Source organism: Passer montanus, unplaced genomic scaffold, assembly GCF_014805655.1.
Source record: "Passer montanus isolate IOZ18808 unplaced genomic scaffold, ASM1480565v1 scaffold10, whole genome shotgun sequence".
NCBI lineage: Eukaryota > Metazoa > Chordata > Aves > Passeriformes > Passeridae > Passer > Passer montanus.
The window spans coordinates 9,443,360-9,461,531 of NW_024356505.1; the positions used below are offsets into that span (position 1 = coordinate 9,443,360).

The 18,172-nt window shown below is 37.1% G+C and overlaps 1 protein-coding gene across 2 annotated transcripts in view; it reads left to right on the forward strand.

Moving 5' to 3' along the window:
- Positions 1-889: 889 nt before the first annotated feature.
- Positions 890-18,172, forward strand: part of ANKRD28 (ankyrin repeat domain 28) — a 76,226-nt gene continuing 58,943 nt past the window's right edge. The window contains exons 1-2 of one of the 2 annotated variants that reach the window (XR_005627562.1): positions 890-2,413; positions 3,507-3,590. Coding sequence is in view for 1 of the 2 variants with exons in the window: in XM_039710242.1 (XP_039566176.1) it covers positions 2,297-2,413; positions 3,507-3,590 (201 nt within the window). In the remaining variant the exon portion in view is untranslated. The remainder of the gene's footprint in view (positions 2,414-3,506; positions 3,591-18,172) is intronic. The other variant, XM_039710242.1, reaches the window with a different exon arrangement.

Sequence of the window (18,172 nt, forward strand, 5' to 3'; positions counted from 1 at the left end):
TGTGGCCCCCAAAGGTGGGAATTCAGTATGTCTATTTATATCCAAACCATTTACACACCATTAAAACCTGTCTTCCTCTCTGTCTGGATTCCTGTGTGAAACCTGAGTGCAAATACTTTATCGAAGAGCTATAAACTTGCTCACCATTGACAAATTCTGCTCTTAGCAGCCACTGAAGGACATCAGAATTGCCTTCATGCTGCACAGCAGGAGCAAAAACCCTCCCTCTGTTCCTGTAGCACTGAAGCTTATCCAGCAACTTTTGACAGAAGCCATTTACATAACACACCCACGAGCCAGCACCATTTAGGCAGATTCAAGCTGAAGTATTTATTCAGCAAGTTGTAGGGCTTCATATTGTACTTCATTATTATGGTATATTTTAATAATATTATATTTAATTTATACTTAATGTAATTTTTTTTCAAGCTGAGGTTGTGTTTGTCTGTACTAATTGCAAAAACCCACGGGTTTGGTCATTAATAACTGGCTTTTTAATCGTCAGCCTATTGCTTTAAGATTTTACTTTTCATTTAATTTTCAGAGGGTTTGTGTGGGGCATTTGTTGTCTTTAGTGAGTTAAGTGAGGACTGTTTTGCTGCTCTGACCAGTGCCATATGAAAGCAGTTAAAGTGCTGGAATTGTTTACTGCCTAAAGTGTAGTTAGTCAGCAGAGCCAGTACACCACACTGCTTTGCGGCTTTTAGTGGAAAATATTAAACAGTCGCTCTTTCTTCAGTTATAGAATTTTTACGTTTTCAGCTGCGTTAGTCACCGAACTGGCGCAGGCTGCAAAGACTGCCCCCAAAAAAAGCAAAAGGCGGGGTTTTTTTGGTGCCAGAGGAAGTTGCCCTGGGAGCGGTGCTGGGCGCTCTGTGAGTGTGACATGTGAGCATTCCGAGGCACTGCACCCTGGCAGGCTGCAGGCGCTGCTCCGCTCGCCAGCCTGCTGCTCAGGGGGAGCGCTGCCGTGGCACTGCTGGCTGCCGCTCCTGCCGACTCGGACAGCCGAGCTGCTTTTTGGGCTTACAAGGCTATCTGCTGATTGTATAATTTAATTTGTCAAGGAAAAACCTGATAAGCAGAAGCTCTAACTGAAGAGGAGAATCGTGTTGGCGCAGTGACAGATGTTCGGATAAAGAAGTTGGCTCACAGAAGATGTACAGAGTCTGATTTTTTTTTTCCTTTTTTTTCCTCCCCCTCAATCTGAATGAAGACTATCATGGGAACTGCATTCACATGGTGATCAAAAGAAACACTTGAGTGATGAACTGCTTTTGCAGAAGTCTTCTAAGGCAGTAATTTGAGCTTTTGTGTGCAGTAGCTAGCTTGTTTTGCTGAAGCATTCCTCCTCGACTGTATTTCTGCCTTACGCATTCCCTGATGGAGAAGCCACAGCTACTGCCTGGTGAAGGAAAAATGAACGCTCCGCATTGCTCGTGTCCCTGACGGAGTAACACCGGCTGCGCTGCTTTTGCTGGATTCAGCCGGCAATATTATTCAAGGAGTTCATTGTCCCTGTGCTCTGACTCATTGCATGTAAATGTGCTGCAGCCGTGCTGCACGTTGCAGCTATTTTCTTGCATGGGAAAGAATTCTTTTCCTCTGAGCAGGTCCTGAATAACTGCTGAAGCGAGATGTGTTTTTCTGTCTGGACTGTTTTTGACATTGAGAAAGGAAGCTGTAGAATGGCAGGATGATCGGGAGGCACGTTTATTTTCAGTCACCAGAAAGCCTTGTGAGGTTTGATTTAAACTGACCTTGCAGGAGCGGGAATAGCTGCGGCCGGCTCTCTCGGGGCAATTGTTCCTTGTTCCGTCCTCTGCAGGACAGAGTCGTGTCTTCTGCAACAATGACTTCACTGTGGGGGTAGAAGGACGCTGTGGAAGTTGTGACATTAACAAAGACAAATTTGCTTCTGAAAGGACAGCTGTGTGCGGCAGTGAGTGCTGTTCGAATGGAATTGGATTTTGGGATATTTTTATCAGCTGTTCCACAGTTTCGTTATTGTGGTTTCGATGCTTAGGGACTTTTTATTTTATAAAGAACAACTTTTTTTCAGCAGTGTCTTGAACATCTCGTAGTGTTTAAGTCTGGAAAATGAAGCGTGGGGGGGGATTGGAATGTCCCTTTCTAGATGGTAAGACAGCAGCAGTAGCACTCACAAGTTGGTGAGGGCCTGTGAAACAGGTGAAAGTGTTTCCTCTATGGTCACTGTTGCCATACCTGCAGTCTGCTTCCAAAAATACCATTGCTGGCATTTTCTTGTTTGCTTTTGCTTCCTCAAACGGATCGAATGAGTCGAGTCTGTATTGTTGTTTTGGAGGAGGAGGAAGATGATTCTCCCACATTTATTTCCAATTTACCTCAGGAAAATGTATCTGTGCATCCATCACCCTCTGGAAACGTGCTGGTAAGGCATGTTGTTTGTTGGCATATTTCCTGCTTATAATGCTGTCTCATACCAATAGCTATATTCATAAGATAAGGATGAATATGTACAATGTTGAAACAAGACAAGGTGATGAAATCTGCATGTAATAAAGATGGAAAAAGCTGAAACTTAGTGGTAGAATTTATGCGTGCAAGGGTCCTTCATGTAACCTTATTTATGGTGCAGCAAGAACAGGTCGTGATTCTTGTGTAATAGCAGTGGGGTTTTAGAAGGCTTGGGGAGGTGTATTTGAAGTAAATGGGTTTTCCCTGCTCCACTTCTCACTCTTCAATAGTACATTTATGCAGTACCACTTTAGAAGCTGATGTGATCATTGTATTATAATCATATGCTGTGTTTATTTTGAGAACTGATAAGAGTACATAGTTATATCAAACAAGAGCAATTCTAAGCTTAAATAAAAATTAACATAAGTCACAATCTTGGTATAACTGTTAGATTCAAGTTAGCACTTTCTGAAAATTATCAACACTGGGGACTGTGCTTTTATTGCTTTAAATTATTTTATTCTGTCAAGTGACTGACTTAAATCTTGCTAGCATACCTCAGCAGCTTTTCTTACTTACTAAGAAAGCCTGCTATATTTAGTAATAGATGTGTGTGAGTGTGAATTTGTTACCATACTTATCTGATGCACTTTGCTTTCCCACTCTGTCTAAACAGGTGAAAGACTTCCAGTAACTTGAGTCACTTGCTAATGTAAAAGGGGATTGTTTGCTTATACTGTATAGAATTTGCAGCATGTAATGACCACCCTAATTTTGTTCTAAGGCATTCTGTTTTCAGCTGTTATAAGCTTGTCTTCTCAGCTCCTTTTTTTTCTTTCACATATATATTTAATTGACTTAGAGGATGTCCATGTGTTTGAGGTTTTTAAAACTTGCAATTTCTTTGTTTCCAAATACTGGTGCTGGTTTCTTTGTTTTACTGCCTGGAATGGGTTTTTTCGTCATTACCTTGGGTTTCTGTTATGTATCAAAAAAACCTGTATGTGTATCACTAAAACCTAAAATGATGTTTTATTTTAAGACGTGTTTTTTCTTTATTTTAGCCACCATTGGTTCAAGCTATATTTAATGGAGATCCTGATGAAGTTCGAGCACTAATATTTAAGAAAGAAGATGTTAATTTTCAGGTAAAATCAAATATAATTATCTTTGAATATATTTTAATTTTGAGTATATTTTAATTTTGTTTGTTATATCTTTCTACTGTACTAATTACTTAAAAACTTTGCTAATTCTTGAGCTGTACATTTTATATTCTAGGCTAAGTAATGCTTGTACATACACTTAATACTGGGAATCAGGTGTATAGCTTTGCAGATTTGTGTGAATAGTAAAGACCTAATTTTATATTCCTTGTAAATGTTAGCTCTGCAGTGCTCGGATAACTGCAAAGTTTGTTTATAGAGTTGCATCAGACTAATTTACAGAAAGCTAGACTGGTTGAGTGTGATGCTATGTAGACTTGAATTGTTTTTAAATTTAATATAGCATATAGTATACATGAGAAAATTATAAGAACATGGTTTGGGGTTTCAGTAGGTACATTTAATAGTGGATTTTAAAAAGGGAAGCCTAATGGTTGTATTTGTGAGAATGAGAAACTGGGTTTTTATTTTTGCAGTGCTGCAAACTCAGGCACTGCAGACATAAAAAAATATGCTGAAATGATACTAAGTTTGTTCCACTGGGTGATATTCAAGATTTAAACAGCACGCAGTTGCTGTATTTCTATTAGAATTCTAATATTCGTGTTTGACACTAGGAAAGATAATATAGCATAAACTCTTTACATGGATTAGAAGTTGCTTTGATTATTATAGCAAAATAGCACACACCATTTAGGGCTTATGCTACAGGAATGTATATAGCTGTTTCTCCTCCAAATGCCTCAGAGCAAGAGTGATGCTAAAGGGCAAAGGCTAAGATGTAGTTGCTACCTAGGGCCCCATTTAAGACCATAATGATTGTTTACACTTTCTTCTGGGGAGATGTAAACCAAAAGCAAATATTTAGTTTGGTATGTCTCTTTTGACATTTAAAAGCATTCTGCAGAATTTACAGCTGAGAAATGCCACGTGAAGTGAAAAGTCCCAGTGTAAGGGAGCGCTCCTATTGTCTTGAAGTGCTTGAGTAGGACCCTACATAAAGAAATTTTTGTCAAATCTGAAGCTTTCTTTGATAAGGTTGGACTTTTTATCCTCTTTTAGGAGTTTTGTATGTTATTAAGCAAGATTGTATGATGAATTATGCAAAAAGACTTAATATTCTGTTTAGTTATGAGAGCATTAGTTTTTGTATCATTCCCAGGTCTGCATCTATATGCTCTGGTCACATGGCCATTTTTGTTTCTAGAAGATAATTAGTGTTGTTACTTTGTATTCATTCATGTGTTAAAGTCAGGTTTTGCATTCATAGCTAAAGAGCTTGTAAACAAAGTTAGGTTTACTATCTTCCTGCTTTTTTTTTTAAATGATGTATTACCAAAGCCTCTGCTGTATTTCAGCATGTATATGGGAGTGGTTTGGTATTGGGTTTTGTTCCTTCTCAAGTTCTGTCGAACACTTGCAAATAAATAGGAAGATAGAAAGTCAAATCACATGCTTAAATAGGAAAGCTCATATTTTTTGCTGTCTTTGAAGAGAATTACTTCATATTGCCAGGTACTTATATTGTAGGAAGAATAGTCAAAATCTGGAGGTTTTTACATTTTATGTCTTAATTTATTTTTTGAAATTCCTTTCTGTGAATACATCTCCCTTTAACAGAACACGTGTGCACTAGGTGTTAGCCTAGTATCACCCAAGGTGTGGTTAGAGTCCACACAGGACAAATATGCCATTTTCACAACCACCTTCTTCAGCACAGGGAGATGCTTATCACACATGACCACTGTGTGGTTTTATTATCATGGCAGTCCTAGTCCTGCTACAGTATTTGATATTGGATTTACATTTATCCCTTAAATGCTGTTTGTTGGGACTAAATGAGCACGTGAATTCTCCCATTGTCTGGTAAAAATGAAGTAGACTGCCTAATACCTTTTTCTGTGTGTCTGTGTGCATTTTGTTGCTTTCCTTGGGTTTTTTGTTGAAAACGTCCTTGGCTGGAGGTAATATATCTCTACATAAGTCTAGATCCAGAGTTGCTCCCTGAGCTGTGTTACAATTTGGTATGGACAGAAGAAGGGAAAAAGTGAAGAAAATGTGGTAGTTATTTACATTCCTAAAAAAGAGGAGGATTAGGATAAACTGTTTTGACCACTATGGATTGTATTAGACCAGTATATACTGGATTTTTTTTTCCATGTTGCTATCCAAATATTTCAGTCGTTATTTGAATTCCAGAGTCACTCCCTCCAATGCCTCTGCAGAGTCATTTCCCCCTCTCAAGAGTAACTAATTATTTTGTAGTTTGTAGTCTAATAGTTGAGATTCCTTCCATCCTCCCTTCCCCTGTGCATGGGCAGGCCTCTGTAACTGGAGACCCAGCAGCATTCTGTGAGTTAATTTTGCCCAAAAGTGAACTGAAGATAGGGCTCTTGTACATCTTTGTTGTGACAGTGACATTCATCTAGGAAGGTTTTCTGTGATGAAATGTGGGTATTTTTTCCTTGTGTTTCATCCAGCTTCATTTGCCTTCTTTCTTTTACGAAATCTATCAGATTGTGAGTTGCTCTGTGTATGACTGTAAGATAATGTACAAATAGAAAATGGGCTTTTTTCAAGAAGAAAATTGTTTTCTGTTCATGCCACACCAGCCTCTTGAGTCACAGGCTCAGTTTAGATTTAGAAAGTATGTATTGTATTCTGTCTGCTCTTGTAATCTTTTGTGAAGAAAGAACAAATTGAGTGTATCCCTAGCTGCTTAAACTGCGGTTCAAAAAGGCTTACCCTCCCTGCAAGCTGGAAATGTGCAGCTCTTTACAGACAAAACTGATTTATAGGAACTTTGTTCAAATAAATTGTTTGGAAGGTGTACATTCCTGAGGCTCCAGTTAATGGAAAAAAACCCCAAAACCAGAGAGAATGGGGTTGCTTTTCACTCATCTTTCCCAAGACAGCTTGAGTAACTGTAGCTGCTTGTTTCATGAATCAGGCTTAAATCACATGTATCACATATGTCAAACAGCATAGAGTTTCTGTTACAAGCATGACTTTTGCTATGCTGTGTGTGTTTAAAAAAATATTATTTCTTGGTACCATCTTGATCTTTTGAAACTTGACAGAAGGGAAAATCTTGCGTGATAATGGACACATTTAATATCTATTAGTTAATGGAGATCCTCAACGTTTCCTGCTCTTGCTAATTAGATTAGCATGGCTGGTTTGAATTCTACTTTTCAGCAATTAGTTTTGGCTAACTGAATGATTTCAGCATTGCATTTATAAATTACTGTTGGTTTGGACTTTTTTTTTAAGATTTGGAGACCTGTTACTGTTGTAAACTCTGCCATTTCTGTTTGTAATCAAAACTGGGATGATGTACATTTAGTTTAAAAGATCATGAAAATGGAATATTTCATCTCAGCTATTAGTTAAGAATGTAATTCTCGCAAGGGAATACCAGCTCAGTGTCAAAAATGATTTAAAGGTTGCAGATCTGACTACTGAAGCGATGGTTCAAAATCAGAACAATTTCTCCTCCTCCTAGACCTATTAGGGTAGTATTTCTTGTCATGAAAATTGATACTTCAGGTAACCCAATATGCATTTTTTATAACCCCACTGCACTTGATCTTAGCTGAGGGGACAAACATCTGATCCTCTCTGGAACTGATGTTAGTGTGTCTCTTGCTCTTCTCATACTAAATCCAAACAAGCTTTTTTGTTTTTTTTTTCAGGAATCCCAAAATCACACAGATCTCTCACAATGCTCAAAAGTGCTCACTGTTGCTATATAAAATAGTAATATTGACATATGTGATGAGTGAGTTAAAAATTAAGTACCTGGATCTTGCTTTATATTGTGCTTTGTGAAATTAAAATAGATTTAAACTATGAAATGTTCTAAAGCTGCTTTATGTGTGAGTTGGTGTTTTTTCCCCAACATAAAATGTAATAATGGGAAGTTAAATTCCTCATACTGTACCATTACAGCCATTGTTACCCTGTAGCAATCAGGGTTCTCTCTATGGTTTCGATTCTGAATTATTGATCCGGCATGGCTCCTAATTTAATGTCTTTTTTGTATAGTAAGTAAACACAAAGTAAAAATTCACCTGTGCTGCTATTTTGGGAAGAAGGGAAAAACAAAATCCAACCATGCAAACAAATGATGTTTTGTCTGCACTCCCTAACCCACACCTATATTAGATAGCATTGAAGTGTTGCCCATAAATCCCAAATTTTTTTGGTGGGACTGGCAAGGGCTGTGATCCTGTAGCACCAAAGTGCTGGGTACAAACAGAATGGCTAAAATTCTGTCTGACTGGTGGTAGGGTGGCTCCATGGATGGCTGTTCCAGTGGAGATGTGGGCTTCATTTCCAGTCCTGCCAGTTGTGGGTTTGCATAACTTCTTCTTTGTGTTTTTTGCATAGTAGGAGAATGCTGCTGGATGTTCTAGGATAAGACACAACATTAAGTCATCCTACTCTTCAGGTCACTGTATATACTGACAGAAGAAAGTTGGCTTTTCAGTCTAGTGACTAGACTAGGACTCCTTATACAGCATCAGGTCTGGCTACCAGGAGAATTAGATTATTGGGGGTCTCAAATATCTTAGTTATTTAAGATTGAATCATTAAAATTTCAGTACAGTTTAAATAACAAGAAGGATTCTTTGAGGTGATGGTTATGGTCAGGAAAGCCTAAAAGAAAGAGGTTAAATAGAAAAAATAGGTAATGGATTTATGATCACCTGGCTTTCATCTTTATACTTGTTGTTTGAACTACTGGAGTATCAGGTGTCTTTCTGTACACTTGAGAGTGCAGTGTAGAAGAGGAAAGCCTGAATTATTTGGCTGCAGTATGGAACATTCTACAAGATCTAATGAAATTTGGTGTTCTGATCATGCAAGTGAATCCTGTGCCTACTTCATACATTAAAAGAATTTTTGTATATGTTGTCCTGTGGGAAATTGTAATTGCTCTCTAATTCAGCAATTACACTGAAGTATTTCTCAGTGTAAAGAACCTTACGTGAGTAAATATCATGGACTTGCTTGAAAACAAATGAATGAGAAGCTATAATTTGCAATGAGTTAAAAATAATCATTAGGTATTTTCTTATATTTGTGTTCATGATGTTTCTGTAACCAATTATTTTACCAATTACAAATGTGGATTTTCTTGTTTGTTTTTTATAAAAAGTATGCATGCAAACTACAAATGTAAATTCACTTTAGTTTGTCTTATCTGTGCTTCTAGAAACTTTTCTGTGCTTATGCAAACTGGTATGCATAATTGTTTGAGCTATGCCATTTGTTATCACATGCGCTGTCATGCATAATTGTTTGAGCTATGCCATTTGTTATCAGTGCCTGAGAGTCACTGTTAGTGTAAGAATTTGCTGGTAGTGACAACTGGAAGAAGTTCTCAAAGCAGGTTAATAAGTGATGCTCTTTACAGTGGTGGTGGATTGCAGCACCATATTTCTGTGCTTTTGGTGAGAGCAAGACTCTCAGAGAGGCTGTTTTTAACAGGGAGTGGAAATAGTTTTGAGGACAGGGGAGAAGACATTGGCAGTTTTGCAGAGATTTGTATGGGCCAAATAAAAGCAGTGGCATGTCCTAACAGTCCTCCTTTCCACTTCAGGAATGCTGACACTATTGTTCAGGAAAAGGAGTTCATAGTGGTTTGTGATTTGGTGTACTCTGTATGTTTGTAGGGAAATAATTTTCCAGACCAGTTCAGCTGCAACACCTCTTGGTTCTAGAGAAAGCTTCTGGCAGTCACAGCAAAGCTACCCTCTGGTTTCTATACCTAAACTGGTGAGAGTAAATAGTGGTTAAAAATCAGTGTAATGTAGCAAAAGCTAAGCAGGAGTTGTGAAGAGTTTTTAATTCTTCAAGTTGGGTTTCTGAACAGGTGAGATGATGGGTTTGCTAACCGTTCTATTTGTCCCAGACATGCCCCACAACCAGTGTTGGTAACTATTTTTGTCAGGTTCCTGGAGGCAAATCAGATGATTTACAGGAAGGACTTTTTCACTGGCAACTGGTGTTAGCAACAAAAACTTGCACTAAAGTAACTATTTGTTACTGTGGAGCAGCATCTTGCTGTATTCCTTGGCAGGACAGACAGAGTGTCTGGTTTGCTCATTTGAATGCAAGGGAAGAATTAAAAAGATGCCCAGAAAATAGTAAAATGTTCTGAAGAACAGACTTTATTTTTTTTAGTTCCTATTTTAATAGGTCAGGTTATACACTTTTGGTTTCTTAGTTGTTGCCATTGCTTAGAAGTTTTAATCATTTATGCATTTTTGTTCTCTAAAAGTGTCAGTCATTGGTTTTTATTGCATCTTTTGCTAATTTCCAAAGGCAGGCAAGCTTTTAATAAAGGGACATTGTAGTTATTGTAATTTGGACACTGTAGTTATTGTAACTTGAACCATCTAGACTGACATTGTGAGAATGTAGCTGCAGTAGTATTTTGGAGGAATGCACAGTTTAGACCTATTAAATAAGGCCTTCTCTCCAAAAATGTTGTAATATCTCGAGTCTCTAATCATAGCAAAGAAGTATTTAGTGAAAATGGTAACTTTTGAGGTATTAATAAAGTGCATAGAAATATTTGCATGTTTTCTGCTATATTGAGAACACTTTTATCCCTCAGAGATCATTAGAATAAAAGCAAATTTAGTTTCCTATTTTTGTAATGTGTTTTTTTAATAGCTGCTGTGTATCTTAATATTTATATCTTCACATTATAGTGATCAAATCTAGAGGAAAAATTGTTTTCAAACTGCTTGCTAGTTTCCCATATTATTTATCTATTTTAAAATCTGTTCAACCTTGAATCCCTCTCTTTCTCCACCAGAAAGGTTTCTGTTTGGTTGAACCTTCTTTGTAGTATGTTTTTATCTTCAATTTAGAGTGTAGCAGATTTGGGGAATAAAATTCAAGGTATTTGTGAATTTGAAAGACTTCTCAATATGATGAAGAGATAGGATATGTTGTAACTTAGAGCAGCAGTAATTCCCCCTCAGTTTTCCTGCAAATAAGAACTGTATATTGAAGGACCACATACATGTGTATGCCTGTATATAAATGCATTCAAGTTATATATAAAATGTGAGCTTATTTTTTTTAAATGGTCACTTACTGAATGTTAACAATAGTAGGCATAGAATAAAATGACAGTGAGAACAGGCCTCTGAAATAGCTCTAGGAGGTTGGAGAGGAAATAAAACATTCCTGTATAAACAAACACTAATAAAGAGAATTCCTGCAGTAAAATGCACTGCTGAGAAACTCAGGGCAGCAGCCTCTGCCTGGAACCCAGCTTCAGGGGCTGCAGCAGAGGCCAATAAATCTTCTATTGGGCAAGTGAGGGGCTGTGGGACTTCACAAAGCACAGGTGAACTCAGGCTGGACATAAAACACAAAACAAGCTGTGTGTGCCTTCAGACCCTTCTACTGCTAACTTCTAATAGAAGACTTTTAATTACCTATTTAAATAACACTAATTATACCTATCACTTACTAAGAGCTGATCTCTAATAAGAACCGAGAGTTTTTGTAATTAGATAGAGGCATTTAAAATGGTTAATGGCTTTAATTTGGTATGTTTTTATTTTGTGCAAAGTATATGTGAATATATTTTTTAAATGTATGGGTGAGAAAACTATAGTGAATAACCTCAGAGATTGATGGTAGTTTTTATCTTCTCTATTTGTTTGCCCACATACTTCTAATAAAATACAGCTTTTTAATGGGAGCAAGATGTTTCTTTCTCCTTAAACCTGTGTTTGGATTTTTGTCTAATGTGCATCTCAGTGTACTGCATTGCTTTCTGCTTCTAGATATTCTCTGTACTAAACTTTCTAAGTGTTTTTACCACAAACAGGAACCCCTGTTTCCTGTGTGACCAGCCTGATGAAATGATGCATCATATGAGAGTCTTGTTTTATAATGTGTTCAGTTAATTGAAATTTGTTCACATCCAAAAGAAGATTCTGTGAAGAATTCTGGTTTTGAGGGGAGTATTTGTGATCTTGAGCAAACAGGAGCAGGCTGCGCCGAACTTGCATCTATGCATTGGCTTTTAATGTGGAGGTGAAGTATCTTGTATGTAAGAAAGTCCAGGAATTTGTTTTTAAAAAGATATTTTGTGAATAGCACAGGCCAAAGTGTGTGGTGTTGTATTAACAAGAGACAAAGCTTGTGAAACACCTTGTCACTAAGCATGATCAATTCTTAGTGAGGTGTTTTTAAAGGTGGAAATGGAGTGCAGCATTACCATGCTGGAATGTCCAGGAGTTATTTTGGTAAAAATTAAGTACCTTCTTAAATACATGAAGGTATTGAATATTCATGTTTTATGTCTGAAGAGATAAGAAGAAACTTCACTGCAGGAAATGTAAGGAAGCTCTTTCTATATAAAAGCTGATTCTACTTCTAAAGGATTGGGTATTAGGTTGTTTGATCCATTGATCTCAAGCCTGAGTCCAGAAATGGAGAACTTTGGAGAGTAATTCTTTCAGGAGTAGTGGAAACTTACTGCCAGTTGTATATTGTAAACAGTATCCACCAACTACTCAAAGATTATTTAAATTCTTCATACAGAAGTTATTTACTGTAACTTAGCTTTAAAGTTGAGCATTTCCTGTTCATTAGTGTAGGATGTTTTTCAAGCATGTCATCTGTAATGATTAATCAGATATCTTAGTTCCTCTGCAGTGTTTTAGAGTGAATCATGTTTTTCAGCCTCAATATAAAGTCTGTCCAAATGGTATTGAGTTCCTCTTCTGGCATAGAAATAGATTCAAGATGTTTTAAATACAAATCTGTATAATTAGGCATTTTCCTTCAGAATTGAAATGTTTAATGAGAGAAATTTGCCAGTCCAGAGAGGAACAAGTTTTTGCTTCGTGTCAGTAGCACTGTCTTTAGCCTCTGCAAATGAGATTTTCAGCTGGATCAAGTTATTACTCACGTTAGAGTGGTGCAAACAAGCCTTGAGCAGAGTTACAGGATAATCTGACCAACACCAGCAAATGGGTACTCAGTGCAGCAGTCTTATGGGCAGTAGCTCTTGAAAAGTTACCATTGCAAAGGGTAGAACTGAGAAGAACATTGTGCTTACATGGCATGCTGCTGCCTTGAACAGGAAATGAGAATTATTCTTTAGAGACTTTAGTATGAGTTAATATTAGTGTGCAACTCAGGCAAACATCTCCTCTTCATCAGGCCTGGTAAGCTTGCCCAGTACTATGCTAATGTGGATTTACTGTTTGCTAAACTGGGCAAACAAGCCTGGATGTCTGCATGGCAGTGGTTTACAGTATTGGCCAAACACTGAATTTCTTCTGCAGTAATTGGGAATTTGATAGACAGCTTTTGTTTCAGTCACTGTGATTTCTTTAATGTTGAAAAATTCTCATTGGTGTAGAGAGCCATGAATAACTACTTAAAATTTAAAAGTTTGAAGCATTCTTAAAGTTTCAAGGGTTTTGTATTTGAGTCTTCTCTATGATTCTTAGTGATAATGATTTTGTACATCATGTCTAATTATCCTTTTTACTTTTAGTGATTATTGCTTAAAATTGTAAACTTCAAAGCATATTTGAAGTTCTGCATTTCTTGCTGCTTTTACAAAACAAGCTAGAGGCAAGGTCTTGAATAGTTAGAGCTTACTGGAGTTATTCCTGGCTGTGCCTGACATGCAAAGAATTGGTATTTTAGAACAGAAAATCACCACTGAAAGAGCAGAGAGAAGAAAAAAGTCCAATAGTCTTAATGCGCATTAGCTTCCAACATAGGCACATTCCTTAAAGAGGGCATTGCTGGGAAAAGCAAGATAGGATTTCAGTTTACTGATTATTTGTAGTCATTTTCTGGATAAAAGCTATTTATGCATATGCAACATACCTTTGAACAAGACAATTTTCTCCACTATGCAAGTTGTTGAAGCTATCTTACTGTGGGATATCCAATCAGTAAGCATCATTTCCTTTGTCCTGTTTGGCCCTTGTACCCAAGCTCTACATGAGGTAGATGCATCTTTTAAGATCCTTAAATTTTCTTTAATTAAGGAGGTATATACATCAAAAACAGTGAAAAGAAAGTTTCTCATTTGTTTGCTACATGATATAGGGAGGGCTGTCCCATAAATACCCAAGGAGGAGGACTCTTGTCTGTTGTCAGTAGGATCTGAAAAGGCTCATCCTGGTGTCAGGTATCAGGACAAAGGAACTAGAAGGTCATTGCAATGAGCTCTTGCTGAAGAGTATGCTCCAAAATTTCAGATACAATGTCTTGATTATGAATTTTGAGGGCCTCTGATATCAGGCTGTACCTTTCTATTTCCAAAACCAGTGGAATTTTGTTCTCTTTCCAATCTTTTGAAGTCCTCCATTATTATTATCATCATTCCTGGTCATTAATTTAATTTCAGTTTGAAATTGTGTTAAATACTAGTTATATACATATGTGCATGTGTAATTATGGTAACTTATAAATAAATTACATGATGCTGACTTGCTGTCTCGAAGGAGTGCAAATATCTTGGCCTTAGTTGTTGCAAGCTTTTCCTATAATGATAGTTATCTTCTAAGCTTTTCCCATGTCCATTTAGCCTAAGAAATAGTGCACATGAGACACTCTGATCCTAAGATAACCAGCAGGTTTAGATGAATTATCCTCCCTGTCAGAGGCTTTCTGTTGGGTTTCTTTTGTGAGCAGTGTGAGGATTTCTCATTTTCCATTGCAGACTCTTGTTGGGTGGAAGTTTTTTACTCTCATTTTACTCATGTTTTTCAGAATAGATGTGTTCTGCAGGATTTTTCTTGCCTAACAATTGGCCTTTGAATTAGCATAGATTGTCTTGTATGCTGTTTGGAGCTCAGAATGGTGCAAAGGTCTCTTAAAAGGAGGGCTTTGCATATTCCAGCTAGATGATGTTACTTCATGAAGCTTAACACACACCAGGAAAATGTTTTGGCTTGCTCCAAGAAGAGGTGCTAACATTAAACATACAACCTGAAAAGCACATCTTTTCCTGTCAGCAAGACAATGCAGTTAGTGGGACAGATATCTGTTTTACATCGGTGGTTGTCGTTTGAGCACTTGCCTTTGCAATGAAAAGGGCAGAAACCCCAGCTTTTCTGAACAAAAGTGTCAGTGGCCCGAACGTAATGTGCTGGATTTAAACTGTGGTGGAGATGTGCATACCTTACCTAGTGTGGTGTGTGATCTTTCACTGGAGCATAAACAGAGCCTGTATTGTACTGATTTCACTCTTGGCATATTTTCTTATTTGTGTCCTCAGACATTACAGATGATGACACTGTAAGACGAGGCAGTGCCCCTGTTCCAGCCCACTCTGTGAGCACAGGCTGGGTTACATAATGTGCTCCACAGCACTGTACTCTCATTATGGAAAACCCATTGTTTTCTCAAATTGCTGCTTTTTTTTTTTTTTCAGAAATAGTTTCAGAATTATTTATCATTTTTCTTACCAGCAACTCCATTATGTTTAAAAGCTGGGGTTTTCTTCTGCCATATCTACCAGGTAAATGCTTACAAGTCATATAACTGGCATTTGGGAAGGATAAAGCCAAGGGCAAGTATTTTCAATGATATGTTATTGGTTTGGGGGATTTTGTGTTTATTTTTTTTGGTGGTTGTTGTTATTGGCGTTTGTGGGTGGGATTTTTTTTCAGTATGGCAGAGTTCTGAATTCTGTATAGGTTAATAGATGAGTATATTTTAATTTTAGGGTTTTTTGTGTGTGGGTTTTTTTGGTTTTTTTTTTCCCTCTCTCCCCCCACAGGGATCTAGCATGCTAACAAATTGTCTTGGCCCTAAAAGTTGCCTTTTTTTTTTAATTCCCGAGTTAAGGGAAGGAAAGTACATCCAAAATGCCTCAGCTGCACTGTGAGATCAAGTTGCTCTTACCAAAGGGTACAGAATAGCTCTTTATTCATTCTATGTATTGGGCAAGAATTCAGTAACCTTTATTAGTGATAAATAGGACCAGTTCTTGATGTTGGACCTTTTATGTGAAAGGGAGCAGCAGCTTCCAAAACCTGCTTAGTTATTCAGGTCCTTGTCCAATATCCAAATGAATGCTTGAGTTTGCTCACAAGAAATTCTGGCCTTTCTAATTCAGTCAGAAACATTTAGGTGTTGTGCAAAAATACTGTTGTGTCTACAAAGCATGTAAAAATGTAGAAGCATGTAAAAACCTGGGTTTAGCTTTTCTTATAAGCTGTGCTTGTTCCTTACACAAGGTCAAAAACCTGACCAGAATTATGATAGCAGTATTACAAAACCTGCATGGAACATCAAAGTTAAAGGGTATGAGAAGATAAGTATTTCCAAAAAACACTCTGACTCAGTACTTTCAAGAAAGAATAATTGAAGATAAATGGCTTTGAGCTGAATTACTTGGAAGTGGAAAAATGCAGAGATGTTTAGTTGTTTCAAAATGTGCTACTTGAAATACTTGACAGCAAGTCAAAAAGTCTTCTTGCTGTGGATCTCTTTAGGTGAGACAAAAAAAGATGCAATGTCTGGCAGAACACGTCAAGCACTCTTGTTCTCATATGTGAACAAGGCATGCTCAAGTACTGAATCTTACTTTTTAAACATCTTCACCACATCAAAATAACTTGTTGGGATTTTTTTACTGTACATATTTAAATGAGAAATTTTTACTCTCATGTTCTGAATGAGACGTTGGCTGGCTGTAAGATCCAGCAGTCATAATCTTAGATGAGGTTTGAAGCTTAATTGCTGTTCCTTGCTCTAAGTGTGACTCACTTTCTTTTGTGTGTCTTTCTTTTGGGGCCACTCTTATAAGAGGAACAGGGCTTCAGACAATTACACCTGAATGGTGTTTTGTACCTAGTTTTTGTCATGTAAGACGGCATTTGAAGTTAACTCATTTAATGAAAGATGCCTGGAATGGTGTTATTTAACAGCATGAATTGTTCTGAACTTTGGGTTCCTTTTTTACCAATCTTTTTTTGGTAGTGTAGTATCAACTTACCTTTAAAATCTCACTTTGCTGAGTTCCTGTGGACATTGAAGTTTGGGATTCAGTAAAACTTAAGCCAGCAAATTTTCTCCTGTTCTCTTTCTGTCAAGTTGTTCTGCTCTGTGCCAAAGTCAAAGACTAGACTGTCTTTTAGACAAGAGTAGTTTGGCATCCAGTGTTTGCTCACTTGATTTGAGCTCTCAATATTTTGTATACAATTTCAATAAAATATATTTTTCAGTGTTATTTAAAAATACTAAAAAAGATACAAATGGACTATCTTACTTGTTTCTAAACATGAATTTTTAAAAAGAAGTGTTTGAATGTAAGTGAATGTTCCAATACAATATGTCACTATCATATATATATGTGTGTGTGTGTGTGTGTGTGCATAATGATGTTTTTTTCTGTGCAAACTTAAAGATTAATCCCACCAGATTGCTTTTAGTGTGCTGGCATTTTAGAAATGAACCAAATCTTCAATGTGCTTTTTGTTTATAAGTTTTTTTTAATATTGTGTAGTAGTTGCTTGCAGTGGTTCAGTAAGGATAGAGATTTTTATCTGTTTTAGGTTTATTATCTGACTAGAATCATTAGCTGAATAGGAAGTAAATGGTTTTCCAGGGATTTTAGTGCTGTTCTGTGAACTTGAGCCTAAATTCAGTCACAGAAATTCCATTTAAAAAATGCCAAGAGGCATCATGCTAAACGAGGATGCTTTTGGAACTGACAAGTATGTCTGTACAGCAAAGCTATGCAATGTGAATTCTTTCCTGCCTCCTTGGTGGGGATTCTCATTTGTGTGCATGCATTGTGAAATGGTGGGCAAACAGATAATGTCATTCTGCTCTACTCTAGATAAAGCTAAAACTCAAATGTTTGACTTTTTCCTGTAAAACTTTAAATATTCCCCAGGTTTCATGTTAGGAAAGAAACTTGATTGCTTGGGATGTTCCAATAGCCAGAAAAGGAAAAGACAGTTCTTTGGTTATGAAATGGATTATAGTTGGTCAGTTGGTTATTGTTTTTATAGACTCTAAAACTCCACTGGCACAAGAGATACTTTTCCCCCCACTTAGGTTTTTACCATGACAGATAACTTACTGTCCAGGAGAAGGAGGTTTCCAGACCAAAGTTCACTGTGTTGCTCTAATTCATTGATTTCTTGTGGTGGAAATGTGAATATATCTTGAGAGTTTTTATAGCCAAATTTCTTAGGCAATTATGACTGCCATAAGTATTGGAATCAGAAGAGATCAGTGTTTTTCATTGCTGTAGTTTTTAATGCCACTCTGCATGGGTTTCCCCCATTTTGCTTGTCCCATTCACCCAGACTCAAACTTTTGTCTTGTTTCTGAAATATGCCCATAAGCAAAATCCGACCTTTTGCAGTTACTGAAGGATTTTCATGTTTGGAAAATCAGATTTTGGAGTGGAAATTTAGTGTCTCCTTTGCAATTATATAGCTAGTAGTAATTTCTTCCAACATGCCACAAGTATGGTGGTTCATGGTTGTTTTGTGGGTCAGTGTAGATTTACTCAAAAATACCTTATAAGGGATTTTATT